This window comes from Phodopus roborovskii, unplaced genomic scaffold (assembly GCF_943737965.1).
Source record: "Phodopus roborovskii unplaced genomic scaffold, PHOROB, whole genome shotgun sequence".
NCBI lineage: Eukaryota > Metazoa > Chordata > Mammalia > Rodentia > Cricetidae > Phodopus > Phodopus roborovskii.
In genome coordinates this window covers 47,948,197-47,965,670 of record NW_026126480.1, presented here as the reverse complement: position 1 = coordinate 47,965,670, position 17,474 = coordinate 47,948,197, and the positions used below count along the sequence as shown (strand labels likewise).

The following is a 17,474-nucleotide window of genomic DNA, read 5'->3' as shown; positions in this document are numbered from 1 at the left end:
AGAACTCAAGAAACTAGATATCAAAAAACAAATAATCCAATTAAAAATGGAGTACATGGTTCTCAGTCCTCTACCCCACGTGGAGTATGGCTGCGGACCCCAGTGCACTGGAATATAAAAGACCTCATACTTTTGCATCAAGACCGCTTCTCCTTTACTAAGTCCCCTTTGTTTTCATGAAGACACGAGTGTACTGAGACCTCAAGATGGCGCTATTCCTTTCCACTACCCACGGGACTGCACTCAATGTGGCTTCTGTTACAATGAAAGCTGTTTTTCATCTGTCTCAAGATGGCGTCAATACCAGTGATTTTCGCCGCACTTTCTGCTCTCTTCAAGAGGACCACAACGATCAACTTCAACCCTAGGGAACCCCTGTAAGGAGTAAGGTTTTTCTGCCCACTGCTGGTCTTGTCCCGCCGCCGCACCAGACCCAAATAACACACAAAGACTCTGTATTTGATATTATGCTGTTGGCCAGTTACTTGTTTCTTATCGGCTAGCTCTGTCTTAAGTATTAACCCATTTCTATGTATTTCCATGTGGTCTTACCGAGAGCAGAGGAATGGCGGTTCTGTTCTCTCCAGACTGTCCATGTTGACTCCTCCTTCCTACTTCCTCTTTCCTCCTTGTCTCCTAGTCCCTCCTCTCTTGCTTTCCTATTGGTCAACAGTGCTTTATTCATTAACCAGTATGAGAAACATATATACATAATGACATCTCCCATCATCTCCTCTTTTCTGTCTAAAAAAAGAAGGGTTTTAACCTTAACATAGTAAAATATATCACATAACAGTTATTAAATAAGAATCACAGTTAACATTATTTAGTCCATTAACATTTAGCAAGATTTAAGAAAATATTCCATCATCTATCCTATCTTTGTATGTCTAACGTCTATGTAAGTTATCTTTAATCCTAACTAAGGAAAACTATAAACATAACTATCTGTCTTCAACTCCATCAAAGACCACAGAAGGATAATATATAAACTCTAGAAATGACTGAGACATCTCACTGCCTGGTCACCCGAAGTTCTTTTGTAATCTTCCATCTCGTGCTCTGTTTTACCTGAGACAGGGTTCCATTCCCCTCATGCAGGGGCCATCTTCGAGGCCAAGATTTATTAAATATGATAGTTACATCTGCCCCTGTGTCAAGTAACCCGTCAAACAGTCTATTATTCATCTTAACTATCAATCTAGGACTTTGACTATTTATAGAAGTTTGCCAAAAATATACGTTTTTTATTTCCTTCTGTCATGTTTGATTCAATTTCTGTCATTAGTTTGTCATCCACAGCAGTATGAGTTTTTATAATAGGCACAGAATTTTCTAATTGTCCTGTGGGAGATTGTCTTCCACTGTGACTGGGAGTGTTATTTCTAGGGAAGCTTTGCCTACAATTTCTTTTTAGATGTCCTATCTTACCACAGTTATAACATTTGACATGTTGATATCTCTTCAAACCTTTGGAGATGGCTTCTCCTACCCAAGCTTCTAAGTCACCATAGTTAAGAACTCTGTTATCTTGATGTCTTCTCAGACCTTTAGATACCCCTGCCTGACCTTCTCAAAATGGCGATGACGCAACTAGGTAATCTTATTGATGCTTTCAAGATGGCGCCGAGGTCGTAAATATGTCGCAAAATTACGTAAACTCAGTGTAGTTATAAAGACACATCCAGTTCCGCTGTGGGGCGGGCTCATAAAGCCTGACAGAGGCCGCAGTTCATCTAGGTCTTGGAACCGGGCAGTGAAGCCACACGACGGACGGAAAGAAAAGGCCTTTGGACATTACAGCCTCCTTGTTGGTAGATCTTAAAGCTGAGCTCTTCCAAAAACAAGAAGAATTCAAACAGGAGAAACTTCTGAAAGATTCTGGAGTTTTTGGAAAACCAAAGGCAACTAATAAGAAGCCAAGTATCTGGACCAAGCAGAATGCTGGTGTTTCCACTAGAGCAGAGAAGGATGCTGAACAAAAGCTTGAAGAGAAGAAGACTTTAGACAAAGCGAGGGAAAAATTGGAAGAAAAGGCCAAATTATATGAAAAGATGACTAAAGGAGACTTTCCAGATGAGGAAGTGGAGGACATGTACCTTGTGGATTTCACACAGAAGATTATACTCAAGCGAAAAGAAATGGAGGCACTCGGTGCCACTAAAGATTCTCGAAACACAGAAGAGAAAGATGATGATGAAGAGTTTTTTGAAAAAGACATACCTCCTCCCCAAGACCCCAGTGAGGAATGGGTGGATTATGTGGACTCTTTGGGCCGATCCCGGCACTGCATGAGAAAGGACTTACCAGATCTATTGGAGATGGATAAAAATCTTCAGGGAAGGCTTTTCGTTAGTCCTTCTAATGAAAAAAACTCTATTATCTGAAGACATGAGGAAAGAACTTCAGCGACAGCCATGGAAGGAAGAAGAAAGGGAGGCCCTGAAAAAGCCAATGGGGCCCATCCATTATGAAGACATTCGGGAAAATAAGGCCAGGCAACGTGGTGTTGGGTATTTTGTCTTTGCCCGAGACAAAGAGTTGAGAAACAAGCAAATGAAAACTTTAGAGATGCTTCATGAACAGACAACAGATCAGAGAATAAAACGAGAAAACATAAAGGAAAAGCGAAAGGCTATGTTAGAAGCTAGACTTGCCAAGCTTTGACAGAAAAAAATCAAAAGGAAGATGGGACTGAAGAAGAAAACAGAGACGGAGATGCTATTGAGATTTTGCCATCAGAACCAAAGGCTATACCTGCTCCACCTCCTGTGACCCAGAACAACAAAGTAGAAGTCATCATCCAGGAAAGGAAGGATACCAAGCCTGGAGTGCCACACATCCGAGAGTGGGACAGAGGAAAAGAATTTTCCTTTGGATACTGGTCGAAGAAGCAGTCAGAACTCCGTGCTGAGCAAGATCCTGAGTTTGCCCCACCACTGAATTACTTTGTGGGTCAAAAAAGAACTGGTCCTTTTAGTAGCCAGCCATGGAGCAGACTGGCATCAGCACTGAGTGACTTGGGGCAATGCTCTACCCAGAGCCAGGAACCCAGCTCTTCACACACATCTACATCTGCCTCTGAAAGCCCCTCACAAGCATCCACAGTCACTTTCCAAACACTAGATGATATGATATCTTATTATAAACAAGTCACATGACCTTGAAGAGCATGCTGGTTGCATTTGTGTCATCAGAAGTCAGGACAGAACTGAGTTTCACGTCTTTTTTCTTGTCCTTTCCATAGAATGCCTAGGCTTGAAGCCAGATTAACTGGTAGGGAGGATTAAGTGTTCCCATGGGAACTTATTGGTTACTTGGCTGTTCACTTTTTATCACTTTGTGTAGAGGGAATTCATCTCCTCCCCTCCATGCTGACCCAGTTGTGACTCATTTGGATTTCCAGTTGTGTGAACTGTAAATACCAATCTGAAATTTGAAAAAAAAAAGGAGTACATATTTAAACAGAGATTTGTCAATAAAGGTGATGCAAATGGCTGAGAAACACTAAAATAAATGTTCAACATCCTTAGCCATCAGGGAAATGAAAATCAAAACTACTCTCAGAGTCTGTCTTACATCTATCAGAATGGCTAAGATCAAAACTATTAGTGACAGCTCATGCCAGAGATGATGTGGAGCAAGTGTAACACTCCTCCATTGTTGGAAGAAATGTAAACTTGTGCAACCACTATAGAAGTCAATATGTCAGTTCCTCAGAAAATTCGAAATCAATCTACCTCAAGACCCAACTATATCACTTTTGGGTATATACCCAAAAGATTCTCCATCCTACCATAAGGGCACTTGCTCAACCATGTTCGTTGCAGCTTTATTCACAAAATTATATCTTCAAGTAAGGAAGTTGACATACCTCTCAAAAAAAGTTTAACAAAATTCAATATTTTAGCTCTATAAAGAACACATTCTTATAAATAAAGATAAGTCACAGACAGAGGCCCAGGATGGTAGCCCAGTAACAGAGTACCCAGGCCTTGGGAACAGACACAGGAGCAGGAACACCAAGGCCACAGGAAGACCAAGGCCATTGCTTCCAAGCCTGCTGTAGGCACTTGCTCTCATGACTCAAAGATGTCATGTTTGAGGCAATTGCCTTTTACATTCAGTTTTCCCTTTTTCTGTACATTATAAGTAAATCAGTCACAGTGAAGAATGACAAGAGAAACTTATCTTTGTGTATCATGGGGTTTGAAATATCGAGAGAGTTAATGTGTGTGGTTTTAAAATGCAGGAAATAGGTCATGCATCAGGAATGGGTGGTGAGTGGCCTATCACTGCAGAGCAAGAGAAACACAGAGAGGTACAGACTCCAGCCAGTCTGCCAGGGATCACTGCAAAACTGATCTCGTGGATGTTCTGACTAAAATACAATTTGTGTGGCTGTTACTTTGTGCAGATATTAACATCTTGAAAAAAATCATTTAAGAAGCATTCCTGGAGGCAAAAAGAAAATGAATCATTTTGTCATCATAAAAAGTCTAACTTTCCAAGAATTCTAATCTCGCAAGCATACAAGGAAATAACCTAAAAACTTTTGTGGGTGCTGAGAACTGACGGAAATGCAGCTGGTAGGAGATTTTAACATATCTATCAGCAAGTTATCAGAAAAAAAATCAGTGGGGAGATCAAAACATTTCAACAATAAGACTAACAAAATTGCAGAGAGACGTTATGGTCACTGCATCTGGCAGCCACAGACACATCTGCCCTTGACTATGCAGATGTAGTCTCACTCACCACATCAGTCCTGCAAGCCCCACAGTCTCAAACTAATCTTCAGTCTTAAAAATCATGCAGGGGAGAACCTCTGAGTGCACTGAGATCCAGGGAGACAAGAGGAACAGTGTTCCTACTTGCAAATGTGAAGCTCAGGCAGTACAGCACAGAGGGGAATGGAATGCACCTGAAGACACAGCTGGGTTCTTGCTTCCTTGTTTCTTTCAGGACATCCCTGCTCGGGCTGCAAAATGTCTCCTTGGTTTTGTTTTTTTTTTTTTTTTTTTTTTTTTTGCTTTTTTTCAGGATTCTCTGTAGCTTCTACTTGTCTGTTGGGGTCCCAGTTCCATCTCAAACTCATTCTACATATGGAGTAAGTAGAGAGTGGGACTCTTGATCAAGAGTGAATTTTAACACTGCTGTCTTTCCCTCCCCTGGTTAGGCTATTTTTTGCCCTTTGGCTCAATCAGCTGAGTATGTAGGAGTATTTCTGGAGTCCCCATGTGTTCTATGCATCTGCTTTTTCTATCTTTATACCCATGCCTCACTACTATTCTTATTGCAACTCTAAGTATTAAGATAAAATAGTCTACATCTTTGCTAGGCAGTGGTGGTGCACGCCTTTGATCCCAGCACTTGGGAGGCAGAGTTGGGTGGATCTCTGAGTTCGAGGCCAGCCTGGTCTACAGTGCCAGGGACTACACAGAGAAATCCTGTCTTGAAAAACAAAGGCAAATCTACATTTGGTCTTTTTCATCAGTCTTCTGTGGCCATCCTTTCTATGTCTGTAAAGAACAGACATTCTGCATAATTAAGCACTAGATTGCCGGGGCTGGAGCTCAGTAGCAAGCAAAGCACTTGTCTCCCATATGTGAGGCCCTAGGTTTAAGCCCCAGTACTAGAAAAATAATTGTAAATGAATATGTGTTTTACATTGTGAAATATCTCGGTTGAATTCTGTTTGCTTCCTCTGCCTCTTTGCCCATTTAGTTCAGAACTGGGACAGGTCTTACCCAGGTCTTGTCCAGAATTCAGCCAGCAGGTCCCTACAGCCGCACTCTCTAGTAGTGGACTTCCACAAACACAAGCTGATGTCTCTGTGTAACCAGATCAATGCTTTTTAGCACTTTACAGCATCAAGTCTAAGGATGGGGAAGGCAGAGAGTCCAGGCAGAGTCTTAATGATTTTGAAAACTGTCAGTGCCTGTGGAACCCAGGCTGTGGCAATGACCCTGAAGCACTTTCTCATCACCCCCTTCTATAACAGTCACAGAAACATATCCATCAAGTAATGAACCGTGTTGATGGGGTTTTTTATTTCATTTAATTTATTGAAAGCATTACACACACACACACACACACACACAGAGAGAGAGAGAGAGAGAGAGAGAGAGAGAGAGAGAGAGAGAGAGAGAGAGAGAGAACAGCCTTCAGGAATCTGTTTTCTTCTTACACCATGGGCTCCAGGAATCTAACCCAGCAGGATCTTAGGCTAAGTGTTTTTACTGGCTGAGATAAGGTTAAGCTTATTTCATTCCTGGGAAAAATGGAAGTTATGATGTGTTATCACTTTATAGGTTGCTAAGATTTTGTTAGAAATTCTCTGTTCACAGGGAATATTGTTTTGTAAATCTATTTTTTCAACAGATTTTGATATCAGGATTGTGATGGTCATGATCTCTCTCTCTCATTTCACATCATGTGCCTTGAACTTCACTTTTCTTTGTGCAATTTCTTAAAGTTTTATTGTTTGAAAGTTATATAATGAATTCTAGTCATTTTCACACACACACACACACACACAAACACACACACTCACACTCCTATATCACCTCTCTCTTCCCTTAACTCTCCCTCTGGAGCACTTCTCAGCAAATCTCCCTTACACTTTCAAGCCTTCTTTTTGTGTGTGACCACAGAGTTTTGCTAGAGTTTCATGGGTGGGAGGTTATCTACCAGACCAAGGGCAAATTACCAGTGCCCACACAGAAGAAAATGGCATACACACCAACACATTAATTGTCAACAGTCCCTCATGGAGGGATGGATCTCATGGGGCCCTCTACCATCTGTGATGAAATATTGAGGGACTATATCTTGTCCAGGTCTTTGTAGCTAACACATCTGCAGGGAGGTCATAAATGCAATGGTTATGTAGTTTCCAGAAGACAGATTCTGCTGCATGTCTACCCATACTCTTGCTCTTGCATTCTTTCTGGCCCTTCTTCCTTGGTATTCCCTGAGCATTAGAGAGGGTGATACAACAGTCCCCTTCCCACCCCCCAACCCTCCACCATTGCTCATGTTTAGTCTGTGATAGGACTGTGAGTTAACCACAACCTCCCACAATAAGAAGCTTCTCTGATGAATACTGGATGCTGCACTAACCTGTGGGTATAAACATAGTTATTTAGGAGTCAATTAGACAGCATGACCATATAGCAAAACAATAGCAGTAGGCTCCTCCCAGGGCCTATGGCCTCCCCAATCACAGGCTATGGAGTAGACCTCAGATCCAATGGTTAACCCCATAACAGTTATGCAACCATCCCACCAGAGGGCTTACTTTGTCTGGTAGGTCATAACTGTGGCTCACATGGTTCTCTGGTAAAACTACTGATGGCTTGTCTCCCTTAGGAGCCTACACAGCATCTTCTCGTAATGTGGAAGCTAGCCACTAGAGAGGACTCTTCTGGCTCTGCTACAGCTTGATTTGTCTATGTTTATGAGCCTGTGTTATCTTCAGCTATAGGATCTTATTATCAGGTTCTAGTAGACAACAAAGTGACAGTCGCCTGTATTGTTTTGGGGGTTTCTGGGACCTACTTGGTGGTACTAAGATTTCCTTTAATAATGCATTACTTCTGAGAAAAGCATTAACTATCCATAGAGAGTCTCCATTCAAACTTAGGTGTTAGGAACCAAACTCAGGTGACCTGGAAGAACAACAGCAACTGCTCTTAAAAGCTGAGCCATCTCTCCATCCCAGCATCCTTAGTTCCAATTGCTTCTTCCTCCCCCTCCACACCCACTATTTTCTACTCTCTCACCCCCTCCCTATTTAGACTCTTCTTCTATCCCCCAGTAACCTCCCTCCATTTATGTCCAGTGTTTTCATGTGAGAAACATGTGGGAATTTTTTTAACTACTGGCATATTCATTGCACATAGTACTTGCTTTAATGAAGATACTTTCATATAAGTAGTATGAAATATAAGCCAATCCCCTGCTTGCTAGTTATCATCATTCCACAATCACACTTCCACTGTCATGCCATTTATTCATGAATAATTTGTCATGGACAGTCTAGAATCCACAAGTGAAAGAAAACATGTTTGTCTGATTTATTTCATGTAATATGATGGTCTCCTGCTACATCAATTTTCCCACAAAGGACATAATTTTGTTCTTCTTTACAGCTGGATAAAAATATTTTGTGTATGTTTCCTATCCTCATCCCCAGGCTGATCCATAGCTTGGCTATTGAGAGCACCACTGCAGAAAACTGATGCAAGTATTTCTGTGAAATGAAGACTCGGAAGCCTTCGTGTGAACACTCAGGAGTGGTACAGCTGAGTCACACACAAGTTCTCTTTTTGGTTTTGGAGGAAACTCCATAGTGGGAAGTGTTTATTATAAACTGAATTTCTTTGATAAATACCAGAATATTCAAACAAGCTATTTGTGATTATATCAGTGCTTCTGCGTGTATACATCTAATCCCCATTGATGTATTTATTATAATAAAATTATTTGTAAATTTTTTGTATTACTTTTAATCATAAATGAAATCCACATGAAACCCCTCCTTAATCTCTCAACTCCTACGGATAATTTCTAGGCTTTCATTTTGTCTTAGCTAGGCTTTTTAAAAGTAGACTTCATTTTATTAACATTTTATCCAGTTGACCTCTAGAAAAAGAGGAACATAGTATGTACTCGCTCATATATGGATTTTAGACCTAGAGCAAAGGATCACCAGTCTATAATTCACACCACCAGAGGAACTAGGATACAAGGTGTATTCTAAGAGATTCATATAAAGTCCCTTACAGAAGGGTGAAGGGACAAGTCCCCCCAGAGCACATCGGAAGTGTGGGGGGGGGTGGCAGTGAATAGAGAAAGAAGTAGGAGAAAGAAAAGGGGAGGAAAGGAAAGTACGTGCGACTAGGAAGATTGAGAGACAGGGGAGGGAGGGAGAGAGAGAGAGAAAGAGAGAGAGAGAACATAAAAGAGGGAGCCATTATTGGTTTGAAGAGAAAACTGAACCTAAAGAAAGGTCTAGAGACCTACAAGACTGCTGCCAACTAACAATTTGAGCAATCATGGAAAGGTTACCATAAATGTCTTTCCCGGATAGTGGACTCATTGATAATCTATATTTTGCTAGCATTTGCTTCTTCTTTATTTCTTTCTTCATATGGCTTAAATTTGACCTGTTCTCTTTGTAGTTTCTTAGGCAGAATCTCTGGCTCTTAAGCTTGCCTTCCATTCAAATGAACACCACAAGGCTATGGCTTCCCCTTCAGGCACTGCATTAGCTACATTCCCAGAATAATATATTTCATCTTCATTATTACTCACCTTGAGTGCCTTGAGAGAAGACAGCCTATGATGGAAGCATCATAAGCTAAACATGCACCCTCCACCTTATTTTACTTTTAGGTATTTACATAAAATTAGTTAAAACATTAGGGTAAGAAATTAAAGCATGGGTGGTATGAAAAGACTATCCATGAGTGTTCATGACTGAATTGCTCATAACTGAGACATCTCCAGTGTCTACTCACTGGTGTGAGAGTTCATCACCCACAGGTTACAATGGAAAATGGTCATGAAGTTTTCCAGTGTGCTGCAGGTGTGTGCAGCATAGAAAATCAAAGCCTCAGACTGGATGGTATCACTCATAGTGTGATTTTTGCAGTGCAGTTCTAGGAAATGCAAACTCAGCTTTAGCACCAGGAAGCACCAGTGGTCTCTGGAGGAAAAAAAGGAGGAAAGTGTGAAGCCCTGAGGCAGTCACTGGATCGCAGTGAAGGTTCCATGGGTGTGTTCTTGAGTCAAACTCACTAAAGTGTATACTCTAGCTGTGTGTGGTTATCAAATGTCAACCAAACCTGCTGAAAGAAAGAAAAGATCCCACCCAAAGGAAACTCCAGACCACAAGGCAGCAACACCCAGCTCCCCAGTGCATTTGAGGAAAGCTGACAATAGTAACCAGTCACTGTTAATTTGCCATGTTGAAAAAACTCACAAGAAAATCATGTTACCATCTTAAGAGGTGCAAAAGATAAATAAAATTCAGTTGCCATTTATGATCATAAGTAAACACGACCAGGTGTTTGTGCACCAGAGAGCAGAGGAAAGCTCCTCACTCAAGTAGCTAACATCACCAGACCCACCCACATGGACATCGTGCTTCTTGCTCTTACACATCTGACAGACTCTGCACCAAGAGCTGGAAACCTGCACAGGAAGATGAGCAAAACACATCCCAGAGGGCTAGGCAGTGAGTCATAGCAAGAAATGTCAGGAGAACATGCATGAAAACCAGATGCCACTGCAGAGGTCAGCCTACAGAAGACAGAACAACAAAAGCCAGCTATGTGTCTTCCCATGAGCCACACAGAAAATTAGTTCCAAGGGGTCCACTTGTGGAAACAACAAAAATATCCAATATGTGGGAATGACCCCATGAAATAGGTGAGACATTTTTATTCAGAAAACTGAGAGACACTAAGGGGAATGTAAATAAATATGGAAATGAACCATGGTGATGGGTTGCAAATCTCAAGCTCAGAAAACGACAAAAATGTGGACTTAGGGGAGGCACAGACAGGACCCAAAAAAACTGACCTCCAGTACACATGAGAGCTTACTTGTGCAGGAATAGCCTCCCTGCAAGTGTGAAAGGACATTTGAGATTTGGTGTGTTCACTGAGGTCATCCCAGAAGTGGAGGGGGTGGGGAGCAGAGAACAGGTTGGGGCAGGCCTCTTCTTGCCTTCCTGGGTATTCCAACATGGGCATGAAGAAGATGCAAGCGTAGACTCTCAAAAGGGATCAAGACAAAAAGAAGGAAGATCCTGGAGCTGGGGCTTCATCAGTCTGCTCCTCAGATAGAGGGGAGAACTGTTTCAGTGCTGATGTTAGAAGCCAAGAGAGAATGGTGGGCAAGGAGAGCAGGGGAAGAGTTTGGGTGCCAGAGAAAGCTGAGATGGACCAGGACACTGCGATGCTGAGGGGGCCTCAGGACGCCTGCTGGCACAGATAAGGTCACTAGAAACAGGAAATTGCTCCCCCCACATGGCTTCTTTTTGAGAAATGGGGTTGGCTAAGAGTGAGAGAACATGTTGGTGTAGGCTAGAGACTGGGGCAATGATAGGAATGGGGCAATAGGGCACTGGAAGTTGTACCCCCAGTATTGAGTTCTCAGTGGGAGGGGGCTCCATTGGGTAGAATGGACTGAGGACTAGGCAGGACCCTCATTTCTACACATTCAGGACTCTTTCCAAACAGCCCCTACTTGTACCACCTTCCCTCTACCATAAAGCTGCCCTTTATCAAAACCAACAACACCTCCTCCTATGACCCCTGAAGAAACCAAAAATGCACTGGATCAAGGATCTGGAACCCCATAGACGTGTGTGAGGAACAAATAAGTAACATTTGCAAGATAATTTTAAGGCAGGCATTATGGAGCCAAAGATGCTGGCCCTAGGTAGTCCCTAAGTTTTGCACTGTATCAGCAATCAGCCCCACAACCATGAGATAAGTGGCAGGAACCCTAGCCACAGGAAGCTGGTCCACAACCCTCTGCAACTGAAATGGTCTCTCTTCTGCCTGTGCTTGCCAGAAGTCCCCTTGCCAGACCCTGACACCTTCCCCTAACTACCCACTGCCTTTTGGCCCCTTAGATTACATACATTATCACCATGGAACTTCAAGCCAAACCTACCCATGGGGCACACTTGGAAAGATTCCCTGCCAAGTGTGTCATGGTCAAGGGACAGAGATAGCACCCCACAGCCCCCAGGAAGGGCAGAGCCATGAATGCGATTCTTTCAGGGTCCCAATGCTAAGACAGAGGGTCCTATGTTTCCATTAATAACTCACCCCACCCTATAATCCTCAAAATAGACTTTCCAGGGATCAGGAAAGTGGTGATGAAACATAACAGCTCTGAGACAACAGGTAAAAGGAGCCTAAACCCATGACCCTGAGCAGGTAGTGGAACAGAAGGACAAGGGGCCCAGGAACCTCCAGGTGATTTGCTCTTTAGGCCTCATACTAAGTGTTAAGCGGTCTGTTTGTTCATGCCATGCTTCCCTCATCTGCCCTGTCCCCAGAGGTCTCTGTCTGGGGCAAGTGTCCATCTTCTCCTGGTACAGCCAGTCTGGCTGACAAGCAAAATCTCAGGAGACCACATGAGATCAACCTACCAGAAATCACCCAGGGACAGGCGTAGGGAGTGGCCTCTGTTCCTTCCTCCTAGCTCCAGCCCTCTGCAAAGCTCCCGCTAGGCAAGACCTCTCCTGTTAGTTTCTCTGCCAGGAGCCAGAAGGGTTTCCCACACACATTCAAAAAAGAGAAAAGAAACTTGGCAGGGCAGGATGAGGCAATGGCTGCAGCTTCCCAGCTCTCAGCTGCCTTCCCCATGCTGAGGGTATAAGGCAGGGGTGGGAGCTGAGAACACAGGGTACCATTTCCCACCCATGTGGAGTGACAGGATGCTGGCAGAGCTCCTGTTTCGGCTCTGGCCTTTGATACTTGTCTCTGATGTGAGGGGCCTCTTTTATTGAGTGGGTCACCTGTGCAGCCAAACTCTGGGTCTGTATCTTCCATGTTCTGACCTTGTCACAACAGACCTAGACAGTGACAGAGAAGCTGAGTGCCCTCCAAGGGCAAAACCCCCTCCCTCTCCTGGAGTGCAGGGCTGGTGATGGTTTCACCTGAAATTCAGGGGGCCCAGAGAGCTTACAGTCAGACACCCAGTCATCTCAACCACAGTCCTTGTCCCCAGTTCCCTCCAGAACCATGAGCCACCATCTCTCATGCTAAGCCCCTCTGCATCTTCAAGGGTAAGGTCCCAGAAGCAACATTGATTCTTCAGGAAATCCTAAACAAAGCCATGAAGTCCTTGGCACCTTCATAGTGGGCTGGCAGTCAGAACAGACTCAAACCCTCAGACCCATCACCTAACCCCCCATGCAGTGAGAGCTTGAAGGGGAGTATACAAGTGCACGTGAGTATGTCTGTGTGCACCCCTGTGCATGCTCATGAGAATCTGTATGTGCCTTCTTGATATTGCTATGTGCATGTATCTTTGTGTGTTTATATATGTGCTCAAGTATGCACCTATATGTGTGCCTTCGTGTCTGTGAGCATCTGTGTGTGTGCCTCTGTGCATCTGTTTACGTGTACACTGGCATATGTACTTGTATGTGTCTGTGTGCACATCTGCATGAGCCTGTACAAATGCCTCAGCATTTGCATATTCCTCGGCTTGGTTGTACACCTATATGCACATACTTGTGTGTGTGTGTGTGTGTGTGTGTGTGTGTGTGTGTGTGTGTGTGTGTGTGTGTACCTGCCCATGTCTGTATGAGTCTGAGCTGTAGCCTAGCTGAGCATTAAGCCTGAAGCTGATTTCTAGTGATCATGCTCCTCCTGGGCAGATGTCTACATGAAGAAGCAATATGTTTTTAAGATCATCACTGTTTCAAAGCTGTGTTTATCCACTGGCTTCTGTGGGAAGTGGTGATGAGGAGTAATATTGAGGTGGAGAGCTTGGTGCTTGTCCCTGGGCTATCTGTGTGTGCCAGAGGTAGATTTGTCTGGGGGCATGTTTGTCTATGTGAGAGGAGTCTGCTATCCTTGTGAGGCCCTGTGCTCAGTATGTGTATATGTGGCATGAAGGAAAGCCTAGATACCCTGTATGTGAACCTAAGCTTAACTAAAGGGTTTGTGATTAGGTGTTAGGTTTGGAGGAACATGTATGCTACATGTGAACTTCCTGGGTACCCATCTATGTTGTCTCCAAATGCAGGGCTGGAAGCTACACTGTTCCAGGCTCAGCAGCCCTGTGTCCTCAGAAGCCTCCAGTTTGTCTCCACCTGTCTTCGTGGTGAAACTTAGGCTTGCTGTCATGAATCCAGCGTTGCTTCCTGTCACATAAAGTGACAGCTGCTCCTTCTTTCAGAGAAAGAAATGTCAGGAAAAGGGAGGTATTTGTCCCATGTCCATAGCTGATAGGCAACAGATCTAAAGCAGAAAGCAACTGTTGTAAGTCACAGGGGCAGCATCAGAGGAAAGCCTGGCTTTTCCTAGCTCAGCTCCCAGACAGACCACTCAGAAGTAGCAATATCAGTGATGCAGCTATGCAAAAGAAAGGTCTCTGTACTAGTCCAGACCACAGTAGCTGAGCTTCTAAGATCTTCCCAGATAACTGGGCCTAATCCTGCTTAGACCTACCCAGCCCCTTCCATCATGTGGTACCCTCTGTGCCTCTGCTGGCAGTGAACTTGTCCTGGTCAGCCAGCTCAGAACTGGTAAGTACCAGTCCTGACATTTCCTGCTCCATGGAGCCAGCAGAGAAGGTAAACTGTGTGGTATCCTATTCTTAGAGCATTCTTCTACCCATTCTATGTGACAAGAATGGTGTCTGCTATGGCTGTCCAGGTAGCCCAGTGGGAGACCTGCCATAACCCTGAATGGTAGAAGAGTATGGGGCTTGTGGGGAGAAGGTGTCCTGTCCAAAGTCACAGCCCCCCCCCCAAAAAAGGTGAGATATGAGCCCAGCTCCTGTCCTAGAATTCTGCTGTCTGTGGTCTCTGGGAGAAAAACCATTCATCAGTGCCCCTCCTTGCTCAGACACTGAGGAACATGCTGAGAAATGTTAGAGGCATAAAATTCTTGAGGCAGTAGAGGGAGTACCTAGGAAGCCCTAGGCAAGGCTAAAAAGCCACCCTCCCAGGAGCGCATCATGCATTCTTACTCCAACAGGATGGAGGACAAAGTAGCCTCCTGGGAGGATCTATTTGTTGACTGGTGTCAGAGGCCCCTCCAGCAGCATCCTCTCTATCCTAGGCTCAGTCCTGAGGCTTAGCATGGGTTCTAGTCTGAGAACACCCTCCCAGGACAGCTGGGGACGAAAGAGTGGGGAGAGGTTGGGTTCTGTGCTAGTAACAGGCTGTGTTTATTAACAGCATTCTAGAGTCAGAATGAAAATGGGAAAAAAAATGTGTGGAGGTTGATCCTCCGCTGTACCTGGTCTAATGTGTTCTCTATGAAGTGAGCCAGTGTGTTCAGCAAACTAGCTGGACTGCCGTGTGACGATGCAGCAAAGACAGCAAGACACTAACCATGGAAACAAGCAGAAATTTCCAGCCACTCCAAGTGGATAGGTTTATTTGTGTATATGTATTTTAGTCCCTGTGTGTGCATGCTCTTGTGTGTGAGTGCAGGCACATACATGCTGTGGCACATATATAAACATCAGAGGACAGCCTCAGATGTCAGCCTTCTCCTTCCACATTGTTTGAGACAGGGTTCCTTTTCACTACTGCACACACCAGGCTGGCTGATCTATGAACTTCCAGTGAGTCTATCTCTGCCTCCTGTCTCTCCACAAGAACACTGGGATTACAGATATATGCAACTGTGTCCAGTTTTACATGAGTTCTGGGTTCCAAACTCAGATTCTCATGCTTGTGTAGCAAGCATTTTACTCACTGAACGGTCACCCCAACCCCAAATACATTTATTTTTCCTAAGTGCAAAGGTTCTGACTAAATGCAGCCACATTTCAAAAGGCCTAGGTTAGCCTGGGAAGCCCCTGAGCCAGCAAAGAGGAAGGATCCCACTCCTCAGCAAGGCCCAAAAGGAAGCCGACTTCTACCTTCAGTGTGACTGTCTTTCTAGCAATTGCACCTTCTGCAGGGTCTCTAAGTGCCAGCAATATTGCAATGCAGAGCTGAATCCTATGGGGCAAATCTTGCTGAGCCACCATCATTCTGGCTAGGCGCACCCTTCCCACTGACAACATATCCTCTCTGGTGACCCCAGGATTCCCTCCTTATTACCTTTCCTCCAGCCTGGCCAGTTGCCCTAGGACAGCCCAAACCCCTTCTGATATTGACGGACCCTGTTCACTCATTCCTGAGCCTCAAGTGACCCTAGCCATAGCCTCCCCCTAATCCAGGGGATGTGGCCTTAGCCTGGAAAAGCCATCCTGGAGTTGGAGACTGTCCCAGGCCACCATCCCAGTTTTGATTTGCTACTTCCTATAGCCAGGCCTCAGAGGTAGCCTTGCAGTGCCAAGATATGTCCTCCAGGATGGATGGTCTGATATGTGCTGAGCTGAATTGTCAGCCCCAAGAATCAAGCCTGGATGCCACAACCAATGTGAGCCAAGTTGTAGGCAGTAGGGGTGAGGGACTGTGCCATTTGAGGATGAGGTCTCTTCTGTACCCAAGGGGACAGAAGTTCAGGGGGCTGCTGGCCTCTCCCATACCTAATTCTTCTTCCTCTGCTCCCTCAGGTGGAGTCGTGACCACCATGTCTGCCAGAAGCAACAGCTCAGATGTGACTGAATTCATCCTGGTAGGTTTCCCAGGCTCTCTGGGGCTCCATCTTAGCCTTCTGTGGCTATTCCTGCTGGCTTACATGCTGACCATCACAGAGAACCTGGTCATTATCACAGTGATCTACACCAGTCCCTCACTGCACAAGCCTATGTACCTCTTCCTCAGCAACCTGTCCTTCCTAGAGGTATGGTACATCTCTGTCACAGTGCCCAAAATGCTGCTCAGCCTGATGTCACCCAAGTTCCAGCGCATCTCCTTCACAGGTTGTATGGCACAATTGTACTTCTTCTTGGCATTGGCCTGCACCGAGTGCGCACTCTTGGGTGTCATGGCTTACGACCGCTATGTGGCCGTCTGCAACCCCCTTCGCTACCCAGCCATCATGAGCCCTGGTCTCTGCAGCCTACTGGCTGGTGGTTCCTGGTTCTCAGGCTTCACCATTTCTCTGGGGAAGGTCTTCTTTATTTCTCGCCTGGGTTACTGTGGCCCCAACATCATGAACCACTTTTTCTGTGATGTGTCCCCACTACTGAACCTTGCCTGCTCCGACATGTCAGTTGCAGAGCTTGTCGACTTCCTCCTGGCACTGCTCATCCTGTTGGGGCCACTGGTGTTAACTGTCTTCTCCTACGCAGCCATCCTCAGCACTGTGCTACGCATGCCATCCGCTGGGGGCAGACAAAAGGCCTTCTCCACCTGCGCCTCACACCTGGCCGTGGTGGTCATCTTCTACTCAGCCTCCCTCTTCATCTATGCCCGGCCACGTGCCATTTACTCCTTTGACTACAACAAACTTGTGTCCGTTGTCTACACAGTGCTCACACCCCTAATCAACCCCATCATCTACTGCCTGCGGAACCAGGAGGTCAAGCAGGCACTGCACAAGGTGCTGCAGAGGGCAACCCAGGCTCTGGGAGCCTCCTCCTAAGAAGAATCATGCTCCTCCAGACCTGAACCTGTTAACCAGTTCACCAGAACCTAGTTGGATGAGCAGACAGGTTGGCACACCCTCGCACCCATCCCTGGATCTTGCTTAGGACTACACAGCCAGCTGTCACATCCATGGCTCCCAGGTCCCAGGCCAGAACCCTCTCAGGAGCCCTTTCATGAACCCATGCAAAGGCTATGCTCATGTGAGGGTTCTCTCCAG

At 45.0% G+C, this 17,474-nt stretch overlaps 1 protein-coding gene and 1 pseudogene across 1 annotated transcript; both read left to right on the top strand.

Moving 5' to 3' along the window:
• The first annotated feature begins 291 nt into the window (after window positions 1-291).
• LOC127227802 (coiled-coil domain-containing protein 174-like) lies at window positions 292-3,168 on the top strand (annotated as a pseudogene).
• Window positions 3,169-16,295: 13,127 nt separating this feature from the next.
• Window positions 16,296-17,252, top strand: LOC127227718 (olfactory receptor 226). The gene has a single exon (XM_051192067.1). The coding sequence runs from the start codon at window positions 16,296-16,298 to the stop codon at window positions 17,250-17,252; it is 957 nt and encodes a 318-aa protein (XP_051048024.1).
• Window positions 17,253-17,474: the final 222 nt, after the last annotated feature.

Bases quoted from the DNA above. Each gene is read 5' to 3' on its own strand.
- LOC127227718 (XM_051192067.1), top strand. From the start codon at position 16,296: ATGTCTGCCAGAAGCAACAGCTCAGATGTGACTGAATTCATCCTGGTA.